The sequence below is a fragment of the Thunnus maccoyii genome, chromosome 18 (genome assembly GCF_910596095.1).
Source record: "Thunnus maccoyii chromosome 18, fThuMac1.1, whole genome shotgun sequence".
Classification (NCBI taxonomy): domain Eukaryota; kingdom Metazoa; phylum Chordata; class Actinopteri; order Scombriformes; family Scombridae; genus Thunnus; species Thunnus maccoyii.
The window spans coordinates 21,266,060-21,286,539 of record NC_056550.1 but is presented as its reverse complement, the minus strand read 5'-3'; the positions used below and the strand labels follow the sequence as shown (position 1 = coordinate 21,286,539).

General features: G+C 41.9%; 1 protein-coding gene across 1 annotated transcript; it reads right to left on the bottom strand.

Moving 5' to 3' along the window:
• Window positions 1-851: 851 nt before the first annotated feature.
• Window positions 852-14,263, bottom strand: stk17al (serine/threonine kinase 17a like). The gene is made up of 7 exons (XM_042392792.1): window positions 13,924-14,263; window positions 9,996-10,208; window positions 5,134-5,278; window positions 4,115-4,241; window positions 3,951-3,999; window positions 3,471-3,650; window positions 852-2,677 (listed from the first exon to the last, which is right to left on the bottom strand). Exons 1-7 carry the CDS (start codon window positions 14,046-14,048, stop codon window positions 2,392-2,394), a joined length of 1,125 nt encoding a protein of 374 aa, XP_042248726.1. The 5' UTR covers window positions 14,049-14,263; the 3' UTR covers window positions 852-2,391.
• Window positions 14,264-20,480: the final 6,217 nt, after the last annotated feature.

Here is a 20,480-nt window from a genome sequence, read left to right as displayed (position 1 = left end):
TGAGATGATGAAAATGTGGGGTTTTTATAAGGGGAGATAACAGTATGGTGGGATGAGACAAAAATATAACGACATGCATCATGAAACTAAGAGATGAACATCAAAAATGTGAAATATGTACCCTAGAGTGTAGATTTCCCCACTCCCCAGGGGGTCATCAGCTTGATGTGAGGGGTCACAAGATGATTAACAAGAACGGAAATAAGAGGAAGAACAAATTCTCCAAGTCTGACGTTTGTCTTTTTTTTTTGTTTCATGATGAAATACCGGAGAGTTTATACCAACTCAGGCCCATTAAAATGAAGCAATCTCAGTGTTGTATATCTTTGATCAAATTGCTCACATCGAATGTTTATATTCTTAAATTCCAGAGAGTGCAAGTAGATTACATGAACATGATGAGTGTCGATGAAATGTCCACTGCCTCCTTGTTCTGGAAATATAAATTCTGAGAATATTTCAGTTGTTTTTGAGCACTTACTTAAGTATTTGAAGACCTACTAAATTCAGACATTCGCTCTATATCCTAATGGGTACATTCCCACCTAAGATTCATTTGTAGTCTTGAATTTGGGTTTATAAAAATGTGAAAACTTTTAATTGAAGATATTCTATTACTTGTGTGCCTTCTACTGACAGAGATTACAGTATGTAGTCTGAAAAACAAGCCTGGATCAGGTTGAATTCCTGTACACTAACCCCTAACCATAGAATCATACATTTTCACTGCTGTAGTTTGGATTAAACTTGATTAAATTAGAAAGTGATAAGCTATGGAAAGTAAACTCATGCTGCAATGTTAAAACGTCATCGTTACTGTTGCTATAAAACATGAGACACAGACAGAGGAGTTTGATACAAAACGTACATGTATTTTTTCTTTTACATTTTTGCAATGCATGCCATCAACATTTATTCATTTTAACATAATGTCCAAAGGGAAGTGCAAACCTGCCTGAAATTCATGAGCAGAAAAAAAAGGAATAAGTAGAAGTTAATGTACAAAATAAGACATGATACAATGATGTTAACATTCATACATTGGTAAAAAAAAACAAAAAACAAAAAAAACAATTATTTTTACATATTAATCTTAATACTAACTCACAATATACATTTCAGTACTTTTGAGAAATTATTCCTAATTTCTCTGCTCCCGAGCATCTGAAGGCAAATATCACATATGTATACAACTCTGAGCCCTTCAGTTCACCATATCATTGTTCATCTGTTACTATTCTAATAGCAAAGCCGGACTTTTTTAACCCCTGTCGATCCCTCTTTCCAAGACTGTCGTTTTCACAATATTTGAAGAGCATGAAATTGAGTGGCAACCTCTCAATTAAGTACAAACAAAAAAAAAAAAATTGTGCAACTTGTGCAATAGCGAACAAAATAAAATTTTGACTGTATTATTAACACAGAAGTGAGGTTGACGAAGTGGCACTTTGTGAAAAAAAAAAAGATCATGTGACGACTGTGATTGGTGGGAAATTGTTAATATGTACAGTACAATGTGTGACAGCGGAGTGTACTTGATGAGCCTTTGGTTTCTTATTATTACATGAAAGTCCAATAACAAAAATTTAAAAAAAAAGTGCTCAAGATTGTCCTGAAAAAAAAATAAGAATGCTACTATTTCCATCTTTAAGTCAGGCATTGATGTGGCTTTGTGTATTTAAGGGGCTGAAGTGGTAGAACAAACACACATAAATTAACATATAAAACAGTGGAACAGTTAACGTCTGGCTTCAGCGTAGGTGCTGTCCTTTACTTTAATTCCTTTGTTTAACAGAAACATCTGTCAAAACCCTTAACTTCCTTCAACAAAACTCATCACATAAGGTATGACTGGGTCAGCTGAAGCATAACATGTTTTGATGTGAGTGAAGTCATTTCCCAAGGAAGCGGGAGACCTGCCTCTCCTCTGGAACCCAGTTCAAAAGGCTAATTGGGTGAAAAAGAGAAACCAGTGTGCGCACAGGAGTGAACTAGCCACAGCGTTAAGCTGAGTCCAGTTCATTTCAGTCACTTTTTTTAAGGCAGCAGTGCAGTCCTGTGACAAAACCCTCGCTGACGAGTGCTGTGTCTTCTCCCACTTCTTTCTCCTGCATCTTCATTCCTCTCACATTCCTCCCGTCATCATATAAAATCAGCACGGAGTAGCACGCATTATTCAAACACACGCACACACACACACAGGTATCAAACTACACACAGCCCAGCTCACAGACATCACAGCAGTAGAAGCAGCCAGCAGAAGGCATACAGCATCCATATAGCACGGCCCTGAGTCATATCAAGACCGAGAAGCTGCAGGCTCACTGGCTTTCAGCATCTGCTCCGTGGAGTTTCAGTTCCTTAAGTGTCTCTCCACCTGTCAGATGTCGTTCAGCAGATCAGCTCCTGTTGTATCTCAGGTCGCGTGGGGAAGGGAGGCTCACTGAAGGAGAAGGTGTCACGGCCCGTCTTCAGCTCACCCTTTCCCGGGCACATGAGGTACGACCCGATCAAGTCCATCTCAGGGGAGGGAGCCGGGCTCTCGGGCTCAGACTCAGACTGGCTCGTCTCCGGCTCATCCAAAGATGACCTGGTGTTGAGGTGCGGGTGGGAGTGGGGATGGGGGAGCTGGTTCAGCCAGGCATGGCTGAGGCATTCTTCTGCCGTGGCTCTCTTCCTGTACATACAAACACAATAACACTGTGGATGAGTGGAAATTCCCGAAGAGTTTACATAACCAATGGATTTCCAGGATATTCAGATTCACTCAATCCGTTCCCTCATAGTCGTCAGCCATATTGCTTTTCAACATTTGGTTTGGAAAACCACAAAAAAAAGCAGTGTTTGCTCTGAAGGTTTTTCCCCTCCATCTTTCACTATTACTCTGACACTAAGGAATCTTCCATTCTTTCCAACAACTCAACTAATCTGCTTCAATTAAACGATACTTATGGGAGATTATGGTTCTGGACAAGAGTCAGAGGCTACTGCTACTTTTCATCAACAAATTGTGTTGACAAATTAAGGGCTCTGTGCTGGAGCAGTCAGTCCGAATTAGAGTTTGAAGTGAGTTTATCAGTAATATGGTTAGATAGTTTCCTTTGAAATCCACCTTGGTTTAAATTTTCTTGTTTTTTATGTGGTGAAATTTTGACTGATGCAGCGTAGTGTCTGGTGTAATATCAAAACAAAACGCACTGGCCTATAAATTCCTCTTTTTTTCTCTCTAGGGGTTAAATGGGGTGAGTTTATAGACATGATTTTTACACAAAAAGGAAATGACTTTTTGCACAAGTGACGCAAATCATGTTACCACAACCACGCATGCGGATGTACTTCCGCACCGGTGTGAACCTGACTCACATCCTCGGTGTGCAAATCAGATCGATGTGATGCTGATGGAAACTTTTCAGTTTGAGCCACAATCAGAACATCTGCTCATCTGCATCTTTACCGTAAAAAAGACTCACCTGGGGTTTTTAACCAACAAGGATTTGATGAAGTCAACAGCCTGGGAGGAGATCCCCTCGAATGTGTCTTGTGAATAGTCTATGTTGACTTGGGAGATGTTGAGGAATGTCTCCTGCTTGTTGTCACCCAGGAAGGGAGACTCACCAGTCAGCATGACATAGGTCAGGACCCCAATACTCCTGGAAGAGGGAGGAAGAAAGGGAAGGGAGTTAATAAGGCCATTTGTCATCTTTGAGAGTTACAGAATGTTTTGCAACACACTGTAGCACAACAGATGTGGCGGTTATTAATTAATTAAATGTGCAAGTATGAAATAAAGATTATCTTGTGTTCAAAGGTCTTGACATAAAACTATCTCTTGCCCGTTAGGGAGGTGACGTCACTGTCTTGAATGTGTCTTTATTCCCATAAGTACTTAATGAGTCCTACAAGGCAGAAATGACTGGAAATAGTCTCATTAACTACAGTAGCACACTCACCACATATCTGTAGCAGTGCTGATGGGTTCGTAATTCAGGATCTCTGGTGCTGCAACAGAAACACATAGTTAGTTATGAAGCACATAGTTAGTCATGATAAATGGCACTCAAATTGAAAAGACACAGGTGATTGTGGGTATTTAAGGGCTGAATGCAGGACTCACCCACATACTCTGGAGTACCCAGGATCTCCCTGACTTCTGTGATTTTGTCCATGCGTCTTGACAAGCCAAAGTCCACAATACGAATGTCCCCTAAAGGTCTGGCACTGGTCAGCAAGATGTTCTGGGGCTGGAGAGGACGAACACACAGATTAGACAGTGGTATGTTACATAATGACTAATGATCGTTCGAGAAGCTTGAGGTTTGACATCTGAACATCTTTTGACATTTGACATCTTCGTCACTGATTACAAGTCAGTGTGAATGAGTCAGAGCATTTGCTGTGAATGGCCCCACGAGGATTTGAAGTCTGGTCAGCATCTAGCTGCTCCTCTAAGCTCAGCTCAGATGCTCACTAATCCAATCAGACGAGACTGAAAACAGGTAGGGTATCCCTGCCAACTGGCTAGATGGCTCCATGGTTAGTGTGTGGAAATACTTTAGTGTGCGGACAACTGTGCTTAATTCTGGGTGAGGCTGACTTATGCCAGAGTTGGCTGGAACATCTGAGATAAACAGAAGAGGAAAAGACAGGCTAACTATAAAGCCTGGACCATTATAGTCCATCAAACCACAAGAGCAGCTGAAGAGTACATGAGATTCTCTTGAAAATACTTTAGTGCCACACACCCAAATATTTTACACAATCAATACTCTTAAACAGAGCCTTTTGTGTATTGGAACTGATCATTTTATCTAGAACCTATGCAGCTCTTTTGTAACTTGTTCATTTTTTTAAAAAATTAATAAAATTTTATGAGCAAAGAGAAAACAAACACTTGGTTAATTTGTGAGATGCTTAAGTAAAAAAAAATACCCTCAATATTAACTACCTTGTTACCTAAGAGCCAATAAAGAAAACATGATAGTCAGGTTCTTTTATTGACCGATGTCTTGTGGGAACTGGGTTGTGACACACTGAATGAGGTGAGGTTGCATAACAGAAATAATATCTGCCTCAGTCTGCTACTCGGGGGGGTGGACCGTCCTATATTGTCATATAATCTTTCAGTGTACTTACTTTCAGATCCAGATGGACCACATTGTTTCGATGCAGGAAGGCCACTCCAGTCAGGATCTGCTTGGCCAGCCGCACCACATCTTTCTCTGTGAAGGCCTCATCATTATCGGCAACACACTGGTCGAAGATTTCGCCACCGGCAGCGCTGAAAGGGAAGCACAGGAAGGAAAACTGAGAAAACAAAACAAGGATAAGATGAGAAGAAAAGACCTGTACATGGATAGCCACCCAGTAGAGTTTACTTTGGCTGACTTTCATTTTTGATTATTCATTTTAACTTATCATAATAAATTGCCTTAAACTGAACAAATACACCCTTCCTTTCATTTTGAATTGCACACGTTGACAATAGCAAATTCCAACCGATCCCATTAGTGCAATTTTACTGAACAAACCCAAAGTCGTTTCCACTTTCTTTAAAATTATATAACATCCCATATCCTTGTACTTTGGCTTGAAAAAACAAAGTCCATCCACATCTACAGACGGCATACGAGTCCAACGTGAATCAGTATAATTTTAGGTACCCCGCCTCTGCATGTACCTTCCCGTACACAGGAATATTACTGCAGATAAGAACGGTCATATCAGCTTACAGCAGGTTCAGATAAGGCCTCATACAGCATGATATGCTGCAAGTTCACTTACTAAATCAAAACAGGGGAAGCAGTGGCAAACAACAGCTAACTAATCAAAGCCTAAATATTTTCTTAAAGTGAGAGGGAACTGATACTAAGCTTTAAAGTGGCCAAAGAGGGAGAATAAAGGGAGGCAGGGGAGTAGTGTCAGGTTGGTAACTAGATACTATATGAGCCTCAGCCTGCATTGTTTTTTGCTCATTCTCCTAAAAACTACTAAAGGGAGAATCCTTTTTTTGGAATTTAGTAATCAGACAACTCAGTGGTGACTTGTCACATTTTTGCGAGAGGAATAGTCAGATTCCTGCCTGGTCTTGCTGTTCTTGTGTAACAACATTAAGTAAAGTGGAGTTAAGTGGAGGATTTACGTTGGATGCTCCATCAGTCAGATCAATGCCTGGAGCTGACAGTTCACCCCCAAAAAAAACTCAAACCATGTGTGGGGGATTTAGATTGCGCACACATGCTTTTTATCTTCAGAAGAAAACTTTGTGACCAGGCCCTGGGCATGTCTGTTACATAACCAGCACCACCCAATCCCCCGTTAGCCTCCTAACCATGCACCCTTTACTATCCTCAGCTGTGAAAATAGCACTCATGTTTTTTTGGGATTTTGAGGATATCCGTCATTGGTCCATATAATCTTTTCGCTCCTAGAACCAAATACTTGACCTGCCACCTACCCCGTTTGTTGCAAAAAAAACGCGCAATCCCACCTTACAACCCCTAAAGAGTTTAGAAGCACTGGAGACGGACGAGGAAATTCTGCACTCAAATCTGTTTACACTGATCTGCACATGTATACCAAAAGGCAAACAAACTTGGTGTTAGTGTTTACATTTGGGAGAGGAAATGAGAGGCATACGAGTGTAATTTGATGGACACTTGATTTTAGTGTTGAAAAGTCCTCATGTATGAGTTTGTGTTACATCGAAAATGAACTTGAACTTGAATCTGTCAACTGGACAGAGACATTGAGTTGACTTGTTGGCATTTACTGTACCTGTCTGAATGGTTAAAGGCTTGAAATGACAAAGTGTTTAAATGGCCTCATTAAGCTGTTAGCAGAGGGCCTGAGAGGATTTAAAATCTTGATAAAGACCATCTTGTTTAAATTCAACAGACTGCACACTTTCTGGCCAAGCACTTAAGAATTATCTGATACTTCCCTGAAGTCTAAATATGGTCTCCATGCTTTGCCTCCTTCCAAGAGAGTTAATGTACTCACTATTTCAGTGTGTGGGCAGACGGCCTCCCTTGTACTGACACGCAAGAATAAACCTACTGTAGTCAACATGAGTGAAGTGAAGGCACAGTGAAGCTAAACAATCATTTGAAGACAAGAGCCGAGAACAGATGAGCTTCAAACTCGGAATAAGGGGTTATTAAGTGGGAAAGAGACAAAAATATTTCTCTATCTTTAAGCGGTAAACCAAGTCAACCTCATTTTACATTTGCAGGAGAAGCTATCTGGTCAAATCCCTTCTTGGCTGACCACCAAACCGGGTGCTCATTCATTGACGTCACCTTAACAGCACCCCGTCAACCAGTTTCCACAAGCTTAGCCTGTCTGTTGGCTACATTTTCTGGACAGCAGTCATACTCCAGTATAGTCCAATTTAAGACTGGTGAGGTCATGAGGGCTATGGGTTAGGTTAAACGCAAGGAGATATTGAAATTAAATGTACATAAAACATGGCAATGTTCTCTAAACAAAATAATTCAAAATAGGGAAATGGAAAAAAATCTTAAATTAAATTCAAGTCATGCCATAGCAAGGGTTATTATGTGGTAAACCAAAATGAATTTTATTCTTGCAGTGTGTTGGGTTTTGAAAAGATGCCGTCAGGAGCGTGCAATGAGCATGCGTCAAGCAAATACTTGTGATATCAACAGGAGAGGAAACGCATGAATGAGATGATCTGAGTGTTTAATAAGATTCATGAGGAAAATATTTTTGCAACTTAATACATAGTCAACCCGTTTAACTTTTAAAGAGTATTTGACATTTAAAAAGGAAAAAAAAAAGGATTGGTTTGGCTGCAATTCCTGGGGTTGTGATGCATTAGGATTTCTTTATCTACAGAGGTAACCTCATATTTAACCTTGTATGCAGCTACAATGGGTTTATTGCTTTATTACAGTACACTCCAGTGTATCTAGAGACCAGGAAATTAAGGACTATGCTGTGCACAAAAAAAGAGTTAGATTATCAGATGGTCACAAAGTTGAGGAGTTCAGAGGTGATGCATTCATTTTTCCATCTAGTGACCATCTCTCAATTATGCTGAGGGTTTTTGTGTAACTGACGCACACTGGCATTACACTTTAAGAGGATGATAGAATTCAACTTCTCGCTTCCATTTCTCTAACATTACCAAGGAAGTGGTTGCGGCTACAAGACGTGTGTGTCTGTGTGTGTATGTGAGCACACAACACTTTATACCAGCGCGGTGGTGTGCTACTTTTGGGAGCATTGCTTGCCGCTTACATTGAAACCCACAGGAAATGGAAAATTGTTTTTGCGATTCTTGAAACTCATGCTGAGGTCAGTCAGTTTGAAGATGCAGCTATTCACCGTTTTCGCTCTGTGAGTGCTGCTGCAACTTTTAGACAAATGTACAGAAGAATGGATAACAACAGCATGAAGTGACATTTAAAAACCGAGCCCTTTAAATGCCAAAATATTATAACGGGCACATGTGCAGGCTGCTTAATTGCATACTAAAAAACTCAGTGCAGCTCCATTTGGCAGCTGGAGAGGATCTTGAACAATTGTCAGCTGACCTCCTGCTATGTTTTCTCTGCAGGCATGCAGGGGTGAACTGTGGTGCTACTTCCCCTTTCACACTTCAGTCAGAGGTCAAACACAGCCCCCCCCCCCCTACAGAGAAGTCTTTGTTCTGCAGAGGCATTCCATGTCTGTGATGGGGATGACTAGCAAGAACTCTGCAGGAGAGGGTTTCCTGCCTGAGCAGCGAGCGGTCCAGGAACAGGGTCAGAGGAACGTGGTTCAAGAGTAATTGCCCAGTGTTATCTCTCTGAAATGAGGCGAGGGAGGTAATTAAGAGGCTAAGTGTCCTTTCCAAATCGTAATTAGACGGCGTCATTAGTGCAGTCAGAGGACACTTAGTGGATATGCATCATGTCATTTAACACCCAACCACAACAGACCAGAGCCAGACAGCCAAGTTGACCTTGCTGGGTCAGCAAGCAGCTCGACTCAGCTGCCAGCCAGTTCACCTGCATGCTGGCAACACAGTGTCTGGCAGTGAGCACTAAGTTCTCACAGCAGGGTCTGATTGACTCATTTGTAGCTCAATATTGTCACTGTCACACACGCAGTACACATGATGCGGTTCTGCTACTGCGGGCATTTAAAGAGACAGTTACTAACAGTCATTTCACTAGGAACTGAGGCGCTGAGGCTTTGATGTGACGAGAAACAAACCACACAGAGCGAGAGAATTTCCATTTAAGGTAGAACTCATGTAACAATAGTGCAAGGCTATGCGTTTCACACGTGTGTCTGTTTTTTCTTTGAGGTGAGAAAGACCTGAGTGACACGCAACAGTATTCTCAGAAACTACAACATAACTCTAAGCTATGGGGTGGGTGGATTTTTTCATAGGTCAGACAGATAAACTGCACAAAGCTGACAATGCATGTCAAATTATCAGAGAACTGACATTGTCATTATGCAAAATACAGGATGTTGCATGACGTGTACGTAACATTTGACGTGAGGTTTTCCCCAACTAATTTCCATGAAGATTAAATCTCTGCTTATTAAGTTATCAAGTAGAGCTGGATGAATATACAGTATCAGGGAGTTTTCTCAAAGCTAGTTTGGTGTCCTCACGTATCTCGGTAATTCTGCATAAGAAAAACTGCAGTGATGGAAAGTTTTTAAAGGGATGATTAATGGATTTTCATCTGCCTAGTAATTTAGCACCAGATCATTTTATCCTAGTTTTCCTGGCATGGCTCAAACACCAACAAGTGATGAAAGTTCAAAAGGCCATTTTGAGTTCCATCATCCCTTTTTTCTCCTGTGGGCAGTGAAAGTCAGAGCTGTGTGTGTGTGTACGAGGGTCTGAACACAAACAAACTCGGGAGAGACAGTCAGACATGACTGTTCAAAATGTGATGTAGAATCTCTTTTTTTGAGTAAACTTTTAAAAAGACCTTTTTTTGTTGTTTCTGTAACGTCTACTGTCTTACCATTCCAGAACGAGGACGATTTCGGTGTTGGTTTCATAAACCTCATGCAGTGCCACCACATAGGGGCTCGCCTTGGCTGACTCCAGCACGGCAATCTCGTTCAAGATGTCCATGCGGCAGTCCTCGCCCTTCCGTCGCTTTCTCAGGAACTTGGCAGCATACTGCTTCCCCGTTGCCTTCTCAATGCACTTCTTCACCACCGCAAACTTTCCCCTGGGAAACAAAGAGGGGGAGAGAGAGAGAGAGAGAGAGCGAGAGAGTGATTAGTGAGGAGGCAGAATAATCACAACCACATTACTGGCTTTTTAAAAATAGTTGGTCAGAGATGGTTCTGCTCTGTATGCAAGTAGCCAATGGGACTACTGAATCAAATTTAGGTCATTCAAACTGCAGTAGAAGAAGGCTAAAATTACTGGACAAGCCCAAGACAGTTAAATGAGGTGAAACCTAGATTACAGTGCAAGACATTTGGAAAAGCCCGCCAACCGGCCACGAGTGCAACACTGTAGGCGAGGTTAAAGAACGTTTCAGAGATAAGACGGTTAAGTGGCATTATTTGAAAATACAAGCACTGCTATTGACCACTGACATGCTCAGCTGAAGAGACGTCATTAGACATTAGGTAGAGCGATTTCCCCGCCTCTCTCCAGCGTCTAGGAGGGTCTGACAAGAGGCAGATAAGGCTGACGGTTTGGCAAGGACTCCTGAACAATGCAGGGACCTGATAAGGCTAACGCCACTTTATAGGTTAAGCAAACACAAAGCAACAACTTTGTTACTGGGTGTCACTCCATTTAGGAGAACATGAGACTAAAAAAAAACAAACAACAGTCACGTTAACAACCTGGCCGCTATCATTAATTTTCCTGCATCTACCCAGATGGATTCGTGGGAGGTGTTGAGGGTCAGCCGTGGGTGTGGGCAGGATGTCCGACGTGTGCAGAATTGCCTCTCTGTGTCAAGCTGACCACAATCACTAGCAGTCCCTCCCTGGCTGATAATGAGGCCTTGTCCGCTTCCCTTTCTTCACAGCTGACAGCAGCAGGGACAAATGGAATTGTGTTGACGCCTCCACCCAGACCCTCGGCTAGAGCCTGTTTCTCCTTTGACAGTCGTACAAAAGCTGACCAGTCGGCTAACGCAGCAGCCCCGAGACCAAGACCACCCACCTGACCAAGGCTGGCCAAGCAGGGGGTCACTGCTGCCACAGTCAGGTTGGAGCCACAACATGCTAAAATGGATACTGTAAACTTAACAAATATATCCAGCTAACTGACATTCCCACGTTTTATGAGCCACACAATACAGATACACCGCAGAAGGCTTGGGAAAAGTGAATAAGGGATGTGAAAAGATGACTATGAACTGGGCAGAATCTGAATGAAGTGGCCAAGTCAGAAAGGTCCAGTCAGCATGGTGCCTGTCATTTTCCCACACATTACCCCAAGCCCACTCTGCTGCGGACCAAAAACAGCAACTGTTCTGGCCGGAGCCTGGTTCTGTTTTGGCTACCGCCCCGGCGTTGTGAGGCCTGTTCCCTCTCTTTTGCTGTTTCCCACTCTCACAGAATGGTGACGACTCATTGTTCAGAATGAAAAGGCAAAACCTGTCAGAGCTTTTTCATCCTTAATTAGCCAAGTTCAGAGCAGCTCACTGTGGGCTGGGAACTACATATGGAGTGAAAAGAAATGACCGCTGGCCACAGAAAGGAGCAACAAGAGGCCTTTTTTAAAAGGCTGACAACAGGTCAGAGGTTACTAAACACAGCCATCTTCCAGTCAGCTATCTTCACACTACTGGGCATAGAACCTGCTGGTTATACAGTCCTTTAATGTGACAACATCACAACACTTTCATGCAATATTTTACACATTAAGTTTGTTTCCTTTTTCGCGTGACAACAGGCTCTGTTAGAGTAGAAAACAAACTACAACTAATGAGGCCTTTCTCATACATGCTGTCTGTCTGGAACCATAAATACAATTATACAGATCAAACAGCTTATTTGCAGATTTATTCTCAGTAGAATTTGTGTGAAACTAGTCTGTCATCAATCAGCTTTTACTGTGACACATAAAACTAATTCTCTTTCTCTCTTCTTTTTCTCTCCTCCTCTTCCTCTCCAGTACTGGAGATGGTGAAAATTTGATTGAGAAATTGGTTTCCTGTGGAGTCTGCGTTTTGTCTCCCTCAGCGGGTCACTGACTCATGTCTGAAGTGCGATGAGAAATGACAGTCCTTACAGCTCTCATTTGCCTGCTTCACAGACAGACAGACACACACAAACACACAAACACACACACATGGGTTCCTGCTTCCTGCTTTCAAGTTGACCACAACATATTTTTGTGCACAGTTCTGCAGGGGACCAACACTCATAATGCAAAACTTGTTGATTAGAAGGCTTTGAAAATAAGGCCAATGAGCCTTATTGCTTCTTTCAACTTGAGCAAGAGAGCTGAAACAACTACAGGAAAAATCAAATCATGCACCAACAAGTTATAATTTGGTCAACATCCCTCCTAATGTACAAACTATATAGCTGATCTCCTGGCAAGCGGCACTATGTACATTCCTGCGCTTAATACGATTATGAAGCCTGATCTCAGGATGTTGTTGGGTCAAAGTCATGGGAAGAGGAGGGGAGGAGGATGAAGGGAGAGGGGAGGAAGAGAGGGTGTTTAGAGGCTGCTGTACCCTACACTTCATCAGCTGCCTCCAGCCAACCCCCCCCCCCCCCCCCCCCCCCCCCCCTCCACACACACACACACACACACACACACACAGGTCCTGGCTGCTGTCCCAGGATGTCCCAGAGTGTTTGACAAGGAAAACTGGCCGCTACCAACTGACTCTTTATTTAGCCTGTCCCAAACTCTGCAGAGGGGCAAAGTTATAGAGACAGATGCAAAAATTGGCTCAAGCAGCAATCAAACAGCTGTTAACATTAAGCAGAATCCAGGTTGTCAACTTTGGTGACTTGTCTTAATTCTGAATTGGGGTGAGAAGTCATTATTGTCTGGTATACTGGGGAATCCTTGCCTAAACACCACTGGAATGTGCACTTCAGTGTCTGAGTCCAACACATTAAATGTGACCCACAAAATGCATTCAGCTGGAGAGAAAGACAGACAGACAGAGAGAGAGAGAGGGAGAAGTGAATGACGTTAGATGGCATATTTGACGCTGCATCTCTTGAGAAACCGGTATGAAACAGGAAAACTGTCTTTAGTCTTCACACTATATTGAGTTATAGTTGACTTTACAGTGTCTACCAAGTGTAAGCTGTACCTGTACTCTCATTAGTCCACATTACCTCACACTTGTAATACTTTGACTCATTCAAAATACGACTCCAAACCAATACTTAAGTTCAGCTCGTGGTATTTTACACTTTCACCACCTCATGTAGGAGGATCTACTAAACCACACAGGTGGGCATAAGAGGAAACGATAACAAAGGTTGGTGAACTTAAACCCAGAGAACAATATCACGCTTTCTCTTCAGTGATCATTCTACAACTATGCAAACTCATACTTTCTCAAAGCTTTCTGGACCCCCTGCATCTTCACATAACTCTGTCCAACTCAAGTTTTTTAAATCCAAAAGATCAGAAAGTCCTAAAACTATTCATCAACTTTCATCCAAGACGCACGGAAAGCGCATTACCATTGCGCGTCCGGGGATGCCAAATGCGCGACTCCATCAGCAGCTTTTCCCTGAGATGGAATGCGAGATTAGAAATGTTCAATCAACACGCTTCACGTTACCAAGTGCAGAGATTAACATCTAATATGATTACCCGATTTACATCATCATGGTGTTGCAAATTCCACTCAGCCAGCACACGAACAAAGTCAGCAACACAGATTAGTTTTTTTTTCATCAATGAATGCTGGAAACCATTCATGCGACAAACAGATTTACCTGCCCAGTTCTTTGCCGACCAAGTCGTAATTGGCTGTGAACGGGTCAGCTCTAATCCTCGTGTGGATTTTTGTCACGATTCCGTTCTTGTTCATCGTTGCTGAATCTGGCATTGAAGTTGGCATGAAACAATTCTCTTTCACCAAAAAAAAAACAAAAACAAAACAAAGACAAAGATTTATGATCCGATCAAGTAAAGACTCGCATGATAAAAAGGGTCGTCTAGAGCCTACAGGAGCTGTGTCAAACCACCGGGAGATAATCCAGGTTAAACGCGTATCCCAAACAAAAGATGATGCCCTGCAGGAGTGTGACACCGTCGGTGCGGCAAATTGGTTTGAGTGCTACTACAAATTCTTGACATGAAAACTCCTCGCCCGCCCCCTGCGATGACGTTCAGCAGTAGAAACCAATGGAGCTTGCTGCAACTCAGGACCGTCCTCTTCTGCAAGCTGGCAGTGGTGCGTTCAAGTGATAGGAATTTATCTTGGTGCAGGTAAACAAACACTTTAATCGTTACTTTCAGTTGAGCAGTTTTTTTATTATGATGACTTAAACCAATAAAATTGTAGCAATGATTAAATATGAAACATCCTTAATGACATCGTAAAGAACTGTGCACTTTATCCCCTCATAATTTACAGCAGTTTCTATGTTATGATGTACAATATCAGTTTAGAATTGCAGCTATATGTCAGCCTTTAAGGGCGAGTAAAGTCTCACTAAAACAGTGAAGCAAGAATTAAAATGTGTTTGCTGAGATTATTCAATAAGGCATTTAAATGGTAACCTAACCTCAAAGCTGATTGACCCTTTATTTCCCTTATTTCTAACCCTGCATGATACCCACCTGCTCCCAAATTTAAAAAAAAAACAACCCATAAAGACGCAAAATATGTCCAGATTCATATACAAACACGTGCACACACACATGCGCTCACAAGCATTTGAGGCATGTTTGACATTGGTATCTGTTTTCCTGCTGCTTGCACCGGGTTTGGCTTGGCTGTACTTCAGGTGAGAGTTGGCCTTTTTTTTTCTCACACAACTTTAGTCATGAATGTGAAGCTGCCCTTGAGGTGTGGGAGCTTTCTGCATAGCGTCTTCTATCTCATCTGTGGGAGAGTTGTTTGTCTGCCTACTGAAGCTGCACTGTCATTAAAGAAGAATTCAAAGCATCCCATTAGACAAGTCTTCATCAGACATTGCAAGATATTTAGCTTGGAAAGTACAGTGATGTTGATTTACACCCAGGTGCTACAGTTTTTTTTTTCTCTCTCTCTGTTATCTAATATTCGAGTCAGAAATAGAAGACGCACTATCATAACGGAGCTGTTGTCAGGATAGTTTACATAAAGGCAAGCCTGTGAGGGAAGATGATTGGTATTTATGGCCTGCAGAGTGGACCAATGTGACGATGACCTGTACTCCATGGGAAATGTGTCACCTAACCTCCAGGGGCTTGCTGCAGCTAAAACTGTGAAACTGTGAAGCTGTTAGAAAGACAGAGGCCCCGACTGACCCCAAGCAAACAGCACAGACACACACACACACACACACACAGCAAATCTTCCCCAGCTGAGAGCCAATCCCAGACAATAAAGGAACCAGTGGTAGGAGCTGTGGTTATAGCCTTGTGTAAGGAGGTAATATCAGACACTAGGCAATATGAGACATTTTCCTTCCTCAAATGCTTTGTTGTACCCAATAACTGGACTCATGCTATCAGTCACTGCCATCTAGAGCTTCATCTGATGATTATTTTCCTGTATTTATTTTTGAGATTAATTGTGTAGTCGTTGTTTAAGTAAGTGTTTCGGCACTCTTTTCATCATAATAGGAGGCACTAGGGCTGCAACTAGAGATGATTTTCATTATCAATCAATCTGACAATTGTTTTCTTGATTAATTTATCAATGGTTTTGGCTATGAAATGTCAGAAAATAGTGAAAAATGCTTCTTCATGCTCCAAAAATGTCTCATATTGATTGATCAATAGTCCAAAATCCAAAGATATTCACTTTACTATCATGTATGACACGTAAAAGCTTCAACTTTTTGAGAAGCTGAAACCAGCAAAGGTGTGACTTGAAGAATGACTAAAATAAATTTTCGATTATCAAAGTAGTTGGCGATGAGTCGATTAATGGTACAGCTCTACTGGGCACACGTCTTTGTTGAAGAAGGCAGATGCTCATACCAGCCTTTATATTTCATGTTTCTAAATGAGGAGATGGGTATCTGTGCTGCCTTGAGGGAAGCGAGCAGAAAAAGAGGAGATGACAGAATGACAGGTCCTTCTGTACTGATTTTATTGCCCGTGGCTTAGCACATTGCTAGTGGTCGATCACATGCCCTACATAGCTGTTATCTAGCACACAGAGCAGGATTTGTCCTATCTTACCATACCAAAGCTAATTTTGTTGCCACAAACAGCAACTGATGTAAAAGAGACCTATTGAGAGTGGACATTCCGCAAACCCTATCGAGTCATTAGTATCCAGCGTCAAGGTTACATAACCTGTTACGCCTCCTCAAATTGTTACCTTAAGTCCTAGCAGGCCCGCGCTGAAGCCATGACCCTCTTTCTCTGCCAGCCATCCCATTAAAGCCGAGGTCAGAGTTCAGAGGAGCCACGTTAGTGAGGGAGCTCTACCCGGCCCCAGAGACCTAATGAAAACACATACCAGCGAATTAGCCTGCCAGCCTGCAGTTTAGCTAACATAAATATGAGAAGTTCAGCCATGACCTGGGGACCAAGAACGCTTTCCGAACCACTGGAACAAACAGGCCTAGTCATGACTGGGTCAGAAAACACAGCTCATGTTTTTAACAAGACCTCGGCTGTAGAGTAACGATTGGATCCGTTCCAATAAAGTGTTCAAGATATGGATCTGACTGACGTAAAGGATATGTGATAGGTTAAATGTGACGATTTGGTGAAATAACAATATAATTTCTCAACTGTAAAACAAGATGTGATTTTCATTCCAGTCCAATGAATGCGTCTTCCGTTCATTGTGGCAGGCAGGCATCTCACCCTCATGCAGGATGAATAATCAGAGGTGCAGTTATTCTTACAAAGAGCCGCTAAAAAGAGCCAGCAGAGGTAAAAGGTTGTGGGTGGAGGGGCAGAGGCAATGTGGAGTTAAAGAGGCGGCCATCGCAGGATCAGGGTACACTATTAAGCTCTCTTATGACTCCCTTAGGTAAATGTGTTAGAGAGACAGACAGTCTTTTGTCCACATTTTCAAAGATGTCCTTTCTCTCCTCTCCTTTTTGTTGCCTATGGGTGTGTAAAAAGAGAGGGGGGTTCCTCATTATGTAAGTGTTTTTCTCCTGTGACTCTGTGACACAGTGCTGTTAAATGTTTGCTGCAGCTCCTTTATGAGTCTGCTTGGAGGCCCCGTGGAATCATGTTAGGATCTCCTGATAACATCCCAGACTTTTTCCTTTCTGTTTGAAGGACCACAATGACCTGTTTCCACCCGGTGCTTATAACACTGAGGCGGTATGAATGAGGAAGTATGCCATCATCCGGCACCAGCAAATGTCTGACTTATGAGGTGTTGTGAGGAGGTAATGAAGAATAAAGTCAAACAGCTCTTACTGAGTCTCTCTGAGTCTCTTACTTTACCTCCCTTCCCTTTCTTCCCTTTGTTTTGCTCCATCTGATAGGTAACATTTCATGAGAATGATAACGCCATCCACCTTTTTTTTTAGGAAATTTTCCTTGTTAACAAGGTCTAAAAGACTACATCTGCAAAATTGTTGAATGCTGAGTCCTTCCAGAGCATGATTGGTAGCTGTTTAAATTCTCTGTTTATGGTTCTTAGTTATAAACCATTGTTTATGCAGAAAGAGGATTCCATGTAATGAATGGGTTCAGACTCAGGAGGGCTACTTGCTAATCTCACCTCAGTCGATAAGTGTTCCCTGTCTTCTTCGGTTGCTTATACAGGGCTTCAATACACATCTTATCTGTCGTATCGTATCATGTGTTGTGCAATTTGTAATTAACAAGCAACTGATGTTTTGGCAAAAAGGGCCCCATGTCTCTGCACGACCAGACCCTAATTTGCTTGGTCGGATAGCGTGTATGTCACCATTTAGAGGGTTAGGGCAGACTAACAGAAGGCTGATTTAATACATGATGTCATGCTTTCATCAACTCTATAAATCATTGGTGCAGTGGTGTAATGATGGCGAGCCTAGGTCACACACTGGTGTGATCTCTAATCTGTTTGCGCTGACCTCAGTGAATGGAGCCGCAAAGGTCTCACACCTCATAAAATTAAACAGCCCAATAGCTTTGGTTGATTTAGATGCTTAACCACCACCCACGTCTTAACTCCTTCTCTCTCTCTTACTGCTGGTATTTCTGCCACATCAACTACTGTGGTTAACAAAAAGGACAGACGTCTCCTCAGTGGGTTCCCAAACATCGGTGCTGGAAGTCATTCACTTCTAGACTGCAGGATGACGTGCAGAGCTGACGCTCGAACGGTATTAAAAGATAAGTTCCTAATCCTTTTGGCAACAGAGAAAGGACTGAAAGAGGGATAAAAATAAGTCATCAGAATAGGCTCGAGATCACATCGCCTTGTTTGTAATCTAAAGACAACACATGGCAAACAGGCCTGGAGAGGAAGCAGTGTGTGGCCTCATTGAGAATCCTCCATTTGGATTTCAGGCAGTCACATTATCTTATCATGTGTGGTAGAGTTGGATGCTCTGATTGAACAGTGCTGATGATGTTGGGGAACAAAGATAAAAAACTTTACAAAACTTTACAAAAGAAAAAAAATATTAAGGGTAATGTATATACAGTCTTTTTTCAATGAATAGTTAGCATGTTCTGTTTATTTGTTAATTTTATTGGGTTAAGACACATCTGCAATTTCAGATTAAACTATAGGTTAAATGACTGACGGTATGTTACTACTTATGTATTTCTATCTATATGCTTTGAGGATGAGCATAGTCTTTCACAGTTATTTTATTGATCCAACCAAATCGAGAAAAAATAAATAAACTGGCGAGAACAAACATCCTAAACTGTGACTGTGACTTGCCTAACCTTTGCAAATAAGTCTCCAGATGTATATGGCTTTAGTGAATTATAGCATGTGAGTATTTAGTCTCATGTCTGAGAAATTGACATAATTAGCAGTAGTTGAGAAACAGTCAATGTTTTTGTATGTAATCATTTGTTTTCTGGTTTTTCACAGTGAACTAACAGGGCACTGCCTCTGTTTCGAGCTTCTGTTTCAGCAAAAAACCCTACACCCTGATGTCTTATGTGAGGAAGTTAACATGTTTTTCAACTCCTTTCAATCCCAGTGGGGCTTAATTTATCAAATGCATTCGTCTGGCCTTACATACATATAAGATGTACCCCTCTGATTGCAAATCAGTCATCAACATTACCCTATTTGACTCCCTGGGTGCTGCAATGAGCAACTGCCAGTCGCCCACTCAGTGTGTTAATATTCTCAAAGGGGCAACACAGGCATGGATGTTAATCAAATTTGAACAGCTGGTTTTGGTTCATCTCTCCTGACCTGAAAATCTGTGGGGAAAAAGTGACAAGATGTTAAGGATAAATGCAACAGATGGGAAACACTGAGGAAAGACAGAGTTGAGCACTGGGAATGCTTGTGTTTAAATTTCAGACCCATTGATTGCAGTGGAAATGTTGAGTGTGAACTGCACATTTTCTTGCCCACAAATATGAAAAAAGGCTTTTAACAGACTTTTTTTTCCCCCTTGGGTTGCAGCAACTGATTTGTTTTCACACTGTGTGGGTTTGCTGCAAAGCAGATAAGAGCACACACAGGAAGAGAAGGATGAGACAGAGTGAAATGAAAGTGTACTCAGGTAGAGTGAAACGGAGGAGATGTTTTTTGCCACATCCTGCCTTGCTTTGCTTTGCTTTGCTCTGCTCTCTGGCACTGTATGACCTCCCAGACTGGAGGAATTCATAACTATAGCTGTATGCATGTCTGTGAGACACTGTTTGCACTTAAAGGCAGTGATTGTGGTAAAGTGCTTATTTGCTTCAGGCAAAAGAAAAAAAAAACTGCATAAACTTGTACAACACAGGCGGATGATTTAGGAAGACTTGTGTAAGTGATACTATGACAAATGCTATGTATTCACATAGGATAATTAGACCATCTTTTCATCTTTCTCAACAAAGTGTAGAATAGAGGCAGCATATTGTTGGGCTTTTTCTGGTTGATTACACATGCAGGAAGTCTCCAAACAGCTTAACAACACTTGTCTAGATTGGCCAAAATAGCTACATGCAGATTTAGATATTACACTATCCTAAAGGCTGTTGGGGTGTGGGCATCAACAGATGCATCTAGGCTTAACCAAGGACAGACACAAGGCAGACAGACCAACTTAGAAACTGAAAGGGTTTTTTCAGCTGTTGCTGTGGGTTGCTTCTGTCTCCGGTCTCCATCCCCCCTCACAACCACATCATTAATCCAACAACAGGCAATATAAAGCCTTTCACAGCGCCATTTATGCCTTATGTCTACATAATA